Source organism: Pezoporus flaviventris, unplaced genomic scaffold (genome assembly GCF_033815535.1).
Source record: "Pezoporus flaviventris isolate CSIRO_AGI_PZ_B2104156 unplaced genomic scaffold, CSIRO_AGI_Pfla_v1 ptg000023l, whole genome shotgun sequence".
NCBI classification, from domain to species: domain Eukaryota; kingdom Metazoa; phylum Chordata; class Aves; order Psittaciformes; family Psittacidae; genus Pezoporus; species Pezoporus flaviventris.
The window spans coordinates 15236145-15248107 of NW_026892571.1; the positions used below are offsets into that span (position 1 = coordinate 15236145).

An 11963-nucleotide genomic window follows, 5' to 3' on the forward strand; every position below is an offset into this window, starting at 1 on the left:
TCTAATCCATTGTTTCCCAAGGGTGGCTAGGGTCTAACTGGTGCTTGTCCTTCCAGTGCTCTGTCAGCTGTGGCAATGGCACGCAGGATCGCTCGGTCCTCTGCCGGACCAGGGACAATGCCATTGGCCTTTGCAAAGAAAATAAACCAGAGACTGTAAGGATTTGCAGACTACCTCCATGTTCAAGTAAGTGCTTGTCTTCTCTGGCGTATATTACTTGCTGGAAAAAGTTATGTTATGTGAAATGCCTTCACTGAATTTATACTTGTGTGCTGTATCTGCCTGGGGTGCCAATTCTCCATAGCTCTGGTTTTGAGCAGACTTCCCAAATGTGGAGCATGCTGGGCTTGTGGCTAATCAAGGGCATCATGTACAAAGATGCCTCTTTGCTTTCCCCATCTCCAGCAACAGTTCCAGGCTTCTTTTCCATTCTGTCAAGCACAAGTTGTCTTTAGGGGTTATCTAACTCAATTTTTTCAAGCTCTAATAAATTTATTCTTACTTAATCCAGGGCACTAATGGTTTATCCTTATTAGCTTTTCAGCTGTTTGCAAATGATACTTATGAGATCATTTAATATATTCCTATCATTAAGTAATTAATATTTTTGTTTTATTCTTGATGTATTTCTCAGGGTAGCTTTTGATTCCTGATTAATTAGAACCAAGCTGTCAATTATGGTCTCCAATGCAAAGATTTTAAAGAAGCAGTATAATTCAACTAGACTGGGTGTACCTTAGGAGATACTTAATGCTGCCGTGAGAAGTTCTGCTGGAGAACTGGCCTTCAGGCTGCCTTCAGTGTTGGCTTTTGCAGTAGCAAACTGGCAAAATAAGTCTGCCCAAAACTACACAGCCCAGTCATAATCCTTCCCCCAGGCTCCTTCACTGTTGGAGCCCACTGATGGTCATACCTTATCTGCTTCTGACAGGTTAACTACTTAATGCTAATTGTTGCATCTTTTTTTCCCTCTATTCAAGGAAACGTTTCTGATCCTTCAAAGAAAACCTACATGATACAATGGCTGTCAAGACCTGATCCAGACTACCCCATCCAGAAAATATCTTCAAGTAAAAGACCCATTTATAACTCTGCCTTTGCCCTTAAATGCATGCCACATCGAATGTGGACTTTGCCTTTTGCTCTCTTCTTCTCTCTATGCGGAAAGTTCCCTTGACTTTGCCAAGTTTAAATCTTGGGCTGAATCTTTTTTTCACACCAGGCACTTGGTGCTCGGTGTCTTTCTTCTCTGGAGCTTGCGTAGCACTGGTGATGGAGGTCTTGAAGTGTTGGATGTGTGAAGTTGGATCTCCAAAGTATGTTGCGGTCCTCTGAAAGGGAGCTGGGATCGGTTTGCTTGTTGCTTGGTGATGGTGAAAAAAGGCTCTTACTGGTTCACGATGTTCAGTTTGATAGCAAAACTGAGAACTTATTGTGAATGTGATCACATCACAATAATGACACCTTGTAGTGCTAAAGTTCTCCTTTATCTAGAAACCCTAAATCATAACTCTCTAGTTTCAGTTCGCTGACAGGGTAGTCTGATGAGTGAAAGACTTTTCTCATTCCATTTTCCTTTGCGGTGCCATTGCTTCACTCACCCTTGCTGCTCACTTTTTCTTCCTGACCCTCACATTTATGTTTGTAACCCGTGGAGGGCTCAGTGGGAGGCAGAAGCTCAGTTTCTGTCGGTACTTTCTGTGCTGCTATGACACCATCCGCTCTCACCAAACTCCCGGTGGTGACATGGGATATTTTTCCTTGAGGAAAGCTGCATTCCTTTTCCCCTTGCACAATTTTTGCCAGTTTTGAGTACTTTCACTGTAGAAACAGAACGGGGGCAGAGCAGGCATGGTCCATGTGGAAGGTTGCGTGGTGGTGTTTTTCTTAACCTGGCAGAGGCAATATGGTGTTTTCATTGCCTACGATGTCTCCAGCTGCTCAGCACGGAGCTGTTTATACTCATTACATCTTTGGTCTTTTTTCACCATGTGCATGTCTGACTTGACTGGTACGGTTGTATGTGTGTGCGTGTGTGTATGCTCTATAGATGTGTCAACTGGCAAACATAACAGTGTGAACTACTACAGAATTACCTCAATTTTTATTGCTTTTTTTTTTTTTGCTTAGAAGAAGAATTTTAGAAAAATGCCTTAATGTTGAAATGTAAATGGCATTAATTTACCAGATCCAGCTTTAAATATAAACAGTACACTGGTACCTTGAGTTGATCTTCATATGGAGTGTTTTTACTTGAATGATAACTATTAGAAGGCAGTAAATTTAATCCGAGGTTAATTTGCACAGCGCATATCCATATCTTCATCAGGACAGGATTGTGACGTGACTTACTGAAATTTAAGTGGCATTCTTGCTTCACCTTCCGTGTTTGTGTTGAAGATTTGGAATTCACAAGTCATAAACCTGTTTGTGACAGTCAGTACCAATAGTAGACGCGTATCCACTTTAAATCCGCAGCCTTGGAGCAGATTGCTACCTTATTGCTTCGATCATATCTTTTGGAAAAGTGGCATTTTGGAATCTTTGGGTCGTCAACAGTGTAGCACTTCAAACTTGTCATTATCATGTGATCACATACTGAAATTTTTGCTGTTAATATGATAATTTCCTGAAACATGTTAACAATTTACATGACAAGGTGAAAAAGCAAAGACACGTATCTGGCACTGAATACTGTTATGTAAAATAATTGGTGTTTAACTGTATAAATATATTCATGACTGTTACCTTTAAATAGACAATGTTTAGTGATGTTTCAAGAGATGGGTGGCTATAGAGAATGGTGCAATAAGGTATCTGGGCATTGTGCACTATGTCTATATGCACTTTGGTTTATCAGGGATATTTTATTAGTGTTTTGTATGTATTTAACATAATATTAAAGATGTGCCAATTCAGTTTGCTTTTCAATATTTTTTTATGAGACTAATGTGTACCAAAGTGACTGTGAAACTGATTTATTTTTTTCTTACTGATGTTTTGGAGATATACTTCCAGTCTGTCATGCATACTGCAAGTAAAAATAAATAAAAGTTCAGCAAATCTGGATATTTTGGTTTGGATAGAGGATAAAAATTTCATTCTAGCATTCATAAGCAACAGAGTTTATTTATACAACTTATCAGATGTCACTAAACGGATTACATAATGCAGTTTTATTTTCATGTAATTTTAAGCTTGTCATTACATATTTTTTGGCGGGGGGGAAGGCGTTTTTCTAAAGGTGCATTTAGTGATTCTTACAAAGCTTAAGAACAGATCTGCCTTGTTGAAAAGTACTTTTGAACATGGTTGGCTTTCATTTTGCAAGCTATTTGGAGAAGCTTGCTTCTTGGAGAGGTCGTGCAACACAAGGCAAAATGTACAAAGAGAACTCTACATCATTTGTAAATATATATATATATATATATAGTTATATAGGCACATGGAGTCCTTTGTATAGAGTTGTGGCTGCAGGTAGGAACAGTTCCAGCTCTTAAAGACTGGTCTGAAAATGTCTCCAAAGCCAAGGTACTATTCTTAGGTTCCTAAGGAAGAAGTTGTTCTTTATTTCCAGCACCATCTCATTTTAGCATTTGACAAATATGAAAAGGAATTGATGTATTTGAAAACTGGAGCCAGGATTTTGCTTTTCTGCAACAAACGCAACAATTGGGGCATAAATACAATGCAGGGAAGGTGTTTGCACCTTCCTCAGCCAGCACTAGCATTTTAAAGCAGCAGCAGCAAGAGTTAGCAGTTTATTTTAGACTGATATGTTTGCCAATTAAACACCTATAATGCCCTATTTCGTTAACTGAGGGTGAGTGAAGAGGTGACACCTACACTTTCTGACTTCACTTGATATCTCTGGGTCTGCTCTGGTTTTCTGCTTTGCTCTAAGGTTGTTGACAGGGTAAGTCAGTATTCATAGCAGGATGATGAAATATGAGCTCCAGTACCACGCTGACTTGAGCACACCGTGTGCCATCGGGTATGCTCTAAATAAAGGCGAGTAATTGGAGTTACTCATCCTTTACTGTAAGAGTAGGTGGAAAAGTAGTAAGAGCAGGGAGAGAGGCAGAAGTGATTTCATCTCTGTTTCAGCATTCTGGTCACAGAGATGTTTTGTTTCTCATTATGCCAAGTGTTGGTCAGTCTGCCTTTCTCCTCAGCACTCTCGTCTCCTGCAAGCCCTCTGACTCCTCTTTCTCTCAGCATGGGTTGTGTGTTGGGATTTTTCCTTCCCTGCAGTTCCCAATAGTTTCTCCCTCCATCACTTCAGCCTGAAGGCACAGGAGCCGTAAAGCATTTGTGTAGGACACATGCAGCTTTCTTTCCAAGGAGCCTCCTAACCCTTCACTGTCCATCCACTGCCAATTCATATGGTCCTCTTCCTTCTCTGAGCAGAAATCACAAGGGCTTGAGTAATCTCTGAGTAGGCTTCTATGTTCCTCAGACAGTAGTACAACTTGGCCAGTTCACCTTTAATGCCTTAGCCTACATTCTGCCACCTCTGTTTCAGCAAGCTCATAACACCTCCATTACAGTGCAGACTGTCAAAACAGCTACTGACTGATTATCCGTCTTTCTCTTTTATTACAGTTTTACAGTCAGTGAGACAAAAACCAGGACTCATTACTGAGTCTCCCGGTCACTAATGGACTGGGTTGGCCCCTTTGCACTGGAGTTTGTTCCGAAAATATCAGCTCCCCTTTTCTCTCGAGCAAGGGACACGCTCAGGCAGCGCTGCTTATTCCAGAACAGAGATGCCTGGCAAAAATATCACTCCAATGGCAGAAATATCACTCCAACGGGAGATGGATTCATTCTGACAGTTACATGGTACACATCGAAAATAAGACTTGACTTTCTTGAGACAGTCCAGATAGATATAAATTACCTCTGACTGTGGTTACTCACTGCTAGAGTGTAGAAGAGCATTAAATAGAGTGAAGTAGTGAAAAAAAGATTTCTCAGTATAAACCTTGATGGCTTTCTGGGGGTTTCATGTAGTTTTACCAACAACACAGTAATATGGGTGAGCTCTGAACTCTAAGGCAAAGCAGTAACGGAATTCGTCGTGGCTACAGGGCCTTCAGGGTAGCACTTCCAGAACCTCAACCCAAAAATTAGAGTGTTACGGTCTATAGCGTGGATGGGGCTGGTACAAACAGTTCAGATCAGCTTTGCATCCCTTGTAGTGAACTGAGTTTTAGGTTTAACGTTAAGCCTGCTTCTGCTTACAGAAGGCTTATTTGCCAGTTTCCTATCCCACTTTAAATATCAAACCCTCTGCCCACTGCCAAAGCTTCAGCTTTGTTTCTTTTTTTCTGATTAAAGTGAAGATGCTCTTTATTTATCTGTTCCCTTTTTCTCTTTCAGAAGATCATTGTCAAGGAGACAAGTCAATGTTTTGTCGCATGGAAGTTCTCTCTCGTTACTGCTCGCTTCCTAGTTACAATAAGCTGTGTTGCAAGTCCTGTAACATGTACAGCAACGTAACAGAGGTGGACGATGTAACTGATTCTAACATAAATAAGAATAATGTCATTGAGGAGGAGCTCCTGACCACTCTCAGCCCTCCCATGGGCCTGGCCACTACACAGTCTTCCACCAGTCCTCCTCTTGTTCCCAAAACACGTGCACCTCCTTCCAATGCAACTGAGGAGCACCCAGAAATCAATGCAGTGGATGTTCCCTATAAAATCGATGGGCTGGATAACGAAGTATCACAGCACAACATCATTACACGGAGGAGGATACCTTATGAAAAGACAAGGAATAAAAGAATTCAGGAACTGATTGCCGAGAAAAGGAAAAAAGAGACTCTTAGGAAAACAAACTAAACTGGGAATGTGGCACAAACAACATTTTTCTCTTATAGAGATGTTACCAACATCATGGTATTGCCCGTGTCATAAAGACTAAAAATGGGGAAAAATCGAAGTGGTGCTATGGCAAAGGTGCCAAATTCAGAAGCCTACTACAAATGGAAATGACAGATTGTTTCATAAGTGCTAATCTGAATACTTTGACATCTAGGTTTACAGGGTACGGTAGAGTATTAGTGCAATATCATTACAGCATGTCACTGAATCCAAACAAACTGTAATACCTAGGCCAGGTTAGCAGGTTTCTAGTTCATGGGCTCTTTTTAAGTCTTCTATACCTGTGTAACACTGCTTGGGAATAGTAATGGGAGTTACATTTAGGGTGGAGGAAAACAGTCCCACGACATGATAAACCCCCTTCACACTGACAAGCAGGTGGCCAGCACCCTGTGATGCTTCTGTGCATTGCATAACCGGGCACTGGCTCAGCCCCCGGTTCAGGAGGGTATGTAAGAACATGCCAGGCTAAGCTTAGGTGACTTTGGTAGAGCTGCCTCCGTGGTCACAGCCAGGAATGTGCTTATGGAGCTTTCTGAACCGGGCCTGCATAAGAAAATGCATAAAACATGCTGTAGCCATAAATTGATGTGTAGATTAAGAACTGGCAAACAGTGCTTTACATGTTTCCATAAATGATTTCACAGGATTCTCCTAGACTTTTGAATACATGCAAGATATTAGGGTAGATCCGGCCAACTTGGACTGACAACATCCGAGTCTTTCTGTTTACAATTATCCATATATTTGAGTCTTTAAGTTCCTGTAATGCAACAGCCTCAGTGATCTTTGTTGGTTGGTGCTTTTTTTACTGGTATGATTTTTTTCTACCCACATACTGTTTAACTTAAAGATGACTGGATTGTTGTTGCCTTTTCTTTGGTGCTTTGTTAAGAAAACATTCTTTTTCTCCCATAGGATGAGATTATTTCGGAGGAAACATTTTTGCATCATCTTCCTTTCCTTATGACAGCTTTACTGGTGCGGAAGTGAACAATTGTTTGCTGTGCCCTGACATATACACACACACACATGTACTCACAGTACCAGGTCTGCTAGAAACATTAAGATTTGTAACCTGACAACCCTTTGAGTACTTCCTTCCCCCTCAGGGTCATCATGGTTTTCATAGGTCATTTTGAATTCCTGATTGGTGATCAGAAGATGAATTCAGCTTGGCTCTAACTCTGCAGAGACGGGAGCATGGACTGGTTCCTGCCATGGGTGATGTCTGTGCAGTTTTTCTCCTGTCTCCTGGCTTGGGCTCTTCCATTTGTTTCCTCTTTGCTGGTAAACCTCCTGCAGAGCCCAGGGCTTCCCTGAAATCCTCCTTTACCACTAGTACGTCTGATGGCTCCTAGTTCAGATTTTCCAGTAAGACCTCATCCTCCAGCCCGAGCTGGTCTCAGTTTGCTGCGGTGCCAGTTACAAGCCTTTATATGCAGTCACATAGTTATTGGAAATGTGCTGAGTTTCCAGCTCTTCTGTGGCCTGGCTGCTGGCAAAGAGCTTCAGAAGTATCTCAAGGTGAACCACATGTGGCTTCCTGCTTCTTTGCCTTCTGCCCTCAACCGCCATGGATGAATGAGCTGTCCAGTCTCCTCTCCGAAGCAAGCCAGTCCTGCTGGAAAGGAGGAGAGAACCTGCAGGACCAGCAGACTTTGCAGCAGTGAGATGTGGAACTGCTCTGGCCTGAACTGTGGCCAGAAGTATGAAGGACAAGACCTGGTTTAAGAGATACTTTTGGAGATACTGGCCAAAGCAGAGAAGGAATGCATTCAGCTGGTGTGATGGCATCAAGCATCCCTTCTTACAAAGGACTAGGGTGGTACCTTTGGGTGAGTATTCAGGAGCAGCTCAGGCAGTACAGGGATGGGAGTTACACTGAAGATCAGGAAGCACGATGGGCCTGGTAGAAGTCCAGAGTGCTAGGAAACATCCCCTGGGCCAAGCAGACGTGGCTGCAGATGTGAAAGCAAACAACAAAGTCATCTGTTCTTGTTTTGCAAAGTAAAACTAAAGCTCCACGATTTGGCAGCATTGAGCAGCAGTTGGCTGGGCAATGACAGGAGTCTCAGCTCACACTTTAACTCATGAGACACTAAACGCTATCCTGCAGTTGAAGACTGCTTGCCTTTAGTGGCCTTCACTCGTGCCAGCCTTGCTCCATTCCCTGCCCATCATTACAGAGCCATCATGTACTCGCAAGCCTGGCACTGGCACAGAAGCCTTGTGGCAAGGGGTTTGTGGTTGCCTACAGAGAGGACAAGTTTCAGTATCAGCATAGGGTCAGGTCACATCTGTGCAGAACAGAGCAGTGTAGCAATGAGCACTGAAGGGAAAAAACCCCACCATGCTATTTATAAGCAAGGAAGATGTATCTAAGTCAACATCACTCCAGCTGGCGTGCCATGGGAGACACAAGCTGTAGCTCGGCTCCCACCCTGAGGGCTTAATACTTCTTGCCTTCCACGTTTGCTTTACACAGATGTGGTTAGTGTAAAACTCATCTTTTCCCCTTCAAGTTATTATCCTGCTTTTAGCTCTGTGGACAATAAAGATAAACCACAACCCCCAGCTTTTTCATAACCTAGACGCACATCCAAGCCTATGATAAACTTAGGAAAAACCCTCACAAACCCAAAGGTAGAGAGGGGTTGGGGCTTGAAGTTATACAAGAGGGGAGGTACAAATTTGCTACCTTATTCTCTGGGGCTTTATGAAGACACGTTTCTCTGACCTCCAGAAGCCTGAAATAACCCAACTAAGAGCTTCTGTTCTTACTTAGCATCTAGAACAGGCTTAGTCAACCAAGCAATGTGAAGAGATGCCACGACAAGTGCCCACAGCTCAAACGCTGCCTTACAAATAGCCCCTTCTATCCAAATGACTTCCAAGTTGTGTCCCAATAGAAAATGGGGCAGGAATTTATTTGGTGCAACTTCAAAGGACCTTTCTGCAAACAGCACAAGGAAAAGGCTCTTCCAGTGTGGTGATCCAAGGTCTGAAAAGGACTGGGCTGTTCTGTGCAGACCATTTCCAGTGTCTCCCAGGGCCAAGACTGCTATAGGCTGGCAATCCACATGCATGGCATGGACACCTGAGCTGAACTTGCAAAGCTGGTTCAAAGTTCAGCATCCTGCCCGCTTTGTTCTTTCTCTAGAGTGAGTCAGTTCTCAATCAAACAAACCAAAAGCATCTTTCCAGATGAAGTAGAAACTTCTGCTGCATCTTGGATCAGGAGCAGCCTCCCAGATGGCTGGTGTGGTGCTATCCTAGATCTGGTGTTCATGAGGGACCCAGTGTAATGCCTACTGATGTCTGCATTTAGGAGGGGCTTGCTCCATTCTCGGTGTCACCTTTAGGAGATTTAATTTGTATTACTTCTCTCTGGTTTTAATTCTACTGAACATTTCTCTAGCTGTTATTTGAGGAACACTGAAATAATATTTGCAGGAGCAGCTTCAGTCTAGATTGCTCAAGACAGATGCTGATGGACACACACTGGTTCATCTCCTTAATGGAGCAGAGCCACCAGCTGCCTTCTCTTTACAGTCTTGCTGTATGAAGGGAGGAAAAAGTCTCTTCAGACCAGGAAAGATGCCTTCTTGTCGAGATGGCATCAGTTTTTCAGAAGGTGTTTTCAGCAGTTCCTCACGATGGTCGTTTCCTAAGAACACGTACCTCACTTCTGGGAGACACAGAGCAGAGCTCTATTGAGAAAGAAAAAGCATCCCAAGGCAGTGGGTGGGGATTTGCATTCAGCTGATATTTATTCCATGTCATACAGTGACATTTTGGTCATTTTTTGTTTGGTTGAACTTTGACAACCATTTCCCCTTTTCTACGATGCTGTAATTGGCCAAGAGCACTGTCATAGTGTGTCTTCTGTACCCTTTTGCAGTTTCCTGGGTGCTGCATTTTGAGCCATAATGAGCAGAGAGGGGTACTTTAATGTAACCTAATATCCCCCAAAAGCAGATTTAGAAGTAATACATCCCTGCAGAGGCCATCTCAGAGATCCCAGAGCTAAAGCAATCTGCTCCCATTAAACGACACATTTTGTGATCTAACCGCGCAAGTACACAGCTTCCTAAATTGTCATTTTTCTGTTGGTGCAAACTTAAAATCCAAGTGACAGCCCCTCATGAAAAATCCCAAACCATTCCTGGTGCCTTTGGCTCCAATCTGCTGCCATGTTTTTTTTCACTAACATTCCTTTAGAAATTCCTGTAATCTGTTATGAATGCATCACTTTTTATATTCATGTATCCATTCAGTATTTAGAGTCTCACAACATCTCCATAGAATGCTTTCAGATATTTGGAGAACTCTAGAAATGGTGCTTTACCAGTACTCAAAGGGGTTTATGTTTTATTTTATTACGTAATGCATTTAATGTCTTATTTACTCACCTACAGAGCACAGTATTAGCTATGTTCATCTGAATATCTATATGCAACTTCCATTCACTTACATATACCTTAACAGAAATTGCAATAAATAGCCATTTCTTGTATATTAAAAATGTATATACAAATTAGAATCTTTAATTTTATAATTTATTAAATTCAAATGTCTGTGTTCTTTTGCAAAGTGTTTGGTTTTTCCCTGTGCTTTTTTCACTGAAGTAACATTATGCAGAGGCGGGGGGGAGGAAGAATCAGCATCTTCAGGCTCAAACCCAACTCAGTTTCCAAAGCATCATCTTAATGAAATGGGATTGGGATACGCTTACTGCCAAAGTCCTATATCCTTGTTACAACACATTAATATTATCCAAGGCCAAATATCACAAAGACTAAAACCTCAGCTGATAACCACACAGAAATTAATCAAATGCACTTAAACCTGCTCGAGGCTCTCAGCCTTGACACTGGGCTGAAATCCATCCTGGTCCATGCATCATCTCCTTAAAAGGCTTAGTAAATTTAGGCTTCTATTCAGGACTGATGAGCAAATTTCTCTCTGCATGTCCTATTGATAAAATAATTGCTCCTTTCCATGAAATTCTTTTGCATGCATTTTCCTGCCACATCCTGCGCGCTCGGAGCCAGGTTCCCTTTAAAGCATAATTGAATCGCTCCCATCTAATTGAAGTTTGTTGCTTGAGGATTTGAAAGATCCCCACTTACCTTGATTATTCACTTAGCACCATGCAGTGCATTGAAGTCCAACATGTTCTTTAATCAGGTAACGAACAACCTCAGCATTTTCCATATGGAAAACCACTTACTTACTTAAATGTCCTGGTGAAACAGTGACCCAGGCAAAACCTGGGTTTCATTTACTGCAGCAATTCATGTAATATCTAATTTACAGCTGTGACAAGGGTTGTATTTAATTGGCTTTTGCTTTCCAAACCCAAAGATTTTGAGAGTTTAGAGTGTCCATGGGGAAGGGTTTCACATCCAAACCTCAGACATGATAAACATGGGTCAAACACGTTGGGTCAAACATGGGGTCGAACACTTCCAACACCCCTCCTTCCTGGTCTTCCTCTTTCTGTCTGAAATGCCTAAAGATGACAGTTACAGCAGCCCTTCTCTTACTTTCCTGTCCTACATCACCTTTTTAGCCCATTTCCCTCCATTCTTCAGACTTGAACTATAACTGGTGCCCATGTGGGAGCCCAGACAGATGCTCATACATGTATACACATGTACACACATGTACACATGGCCCCATGGGGACAGCTCTGGCCCCTCTAGGTATTAAAGCTCCTGAGCAGCATTTCCCTAGCATGGGGAAGATGCCAAATGCCAAGTGAAGAAACAGAAGTGCTCGGGGCTCAGCTTTTCGGTACACAGCACAGAACCACATCAGGTGCAAGAGGACCCCTCTTTACACTCATTACAGCAAGAAGCAGAGTAGGACGACACATGCAGAGAAACCTCATCATATTTGATGTGCTGGATTTTATGCTCCATCAGCAGATTGCTCCCACCAGCCCTAGGTAATGAAATTGCACTTTGCATCCATGCTACCCCCAGCAGCACCGGGCTCCAGGCAGGCCAGTGATGGAGGAGCCGCTCCGGCTGCTTTGCATCTCTGGATGCAGAGTTTCTAGCT

General features: G+C 42.5%; 1 protein-coding gene across 5 annotated transcripts in view; it reads left to right on the top strand.

The window, feature by feature from the left end:
• Positions 1-10477, top strand: part of ADAMTS2 (ADAM metallopeptidase with thrombospondin type 1 motif 2) — a 176652-nt gene extending 166175 nt beyond the window's left edge. For all 5 annotated transcript variants that reach the window (XM_061456941.1, XM_061456943.1, XM_061456942.1 and 2 more), the window contains 3 exons: positions 57-186; positions 981-1070; positions 5386-10477. In XM_061456941.1, coding sequence (XP_061312925.1) covers positions 57-186; positions 981-1070; positions 5386-5849 — 684 coding nt within the window. In that variant the 3' untranslated portion in view covers positions 5850-10477. The remainder of the gene's footprint in view (positions 1-56; positions 187-980; positions 1071-5385) is intronic.
• The last annotated feature ends 1486 nt before the right edge of the window (positions 10478-11963 follow it).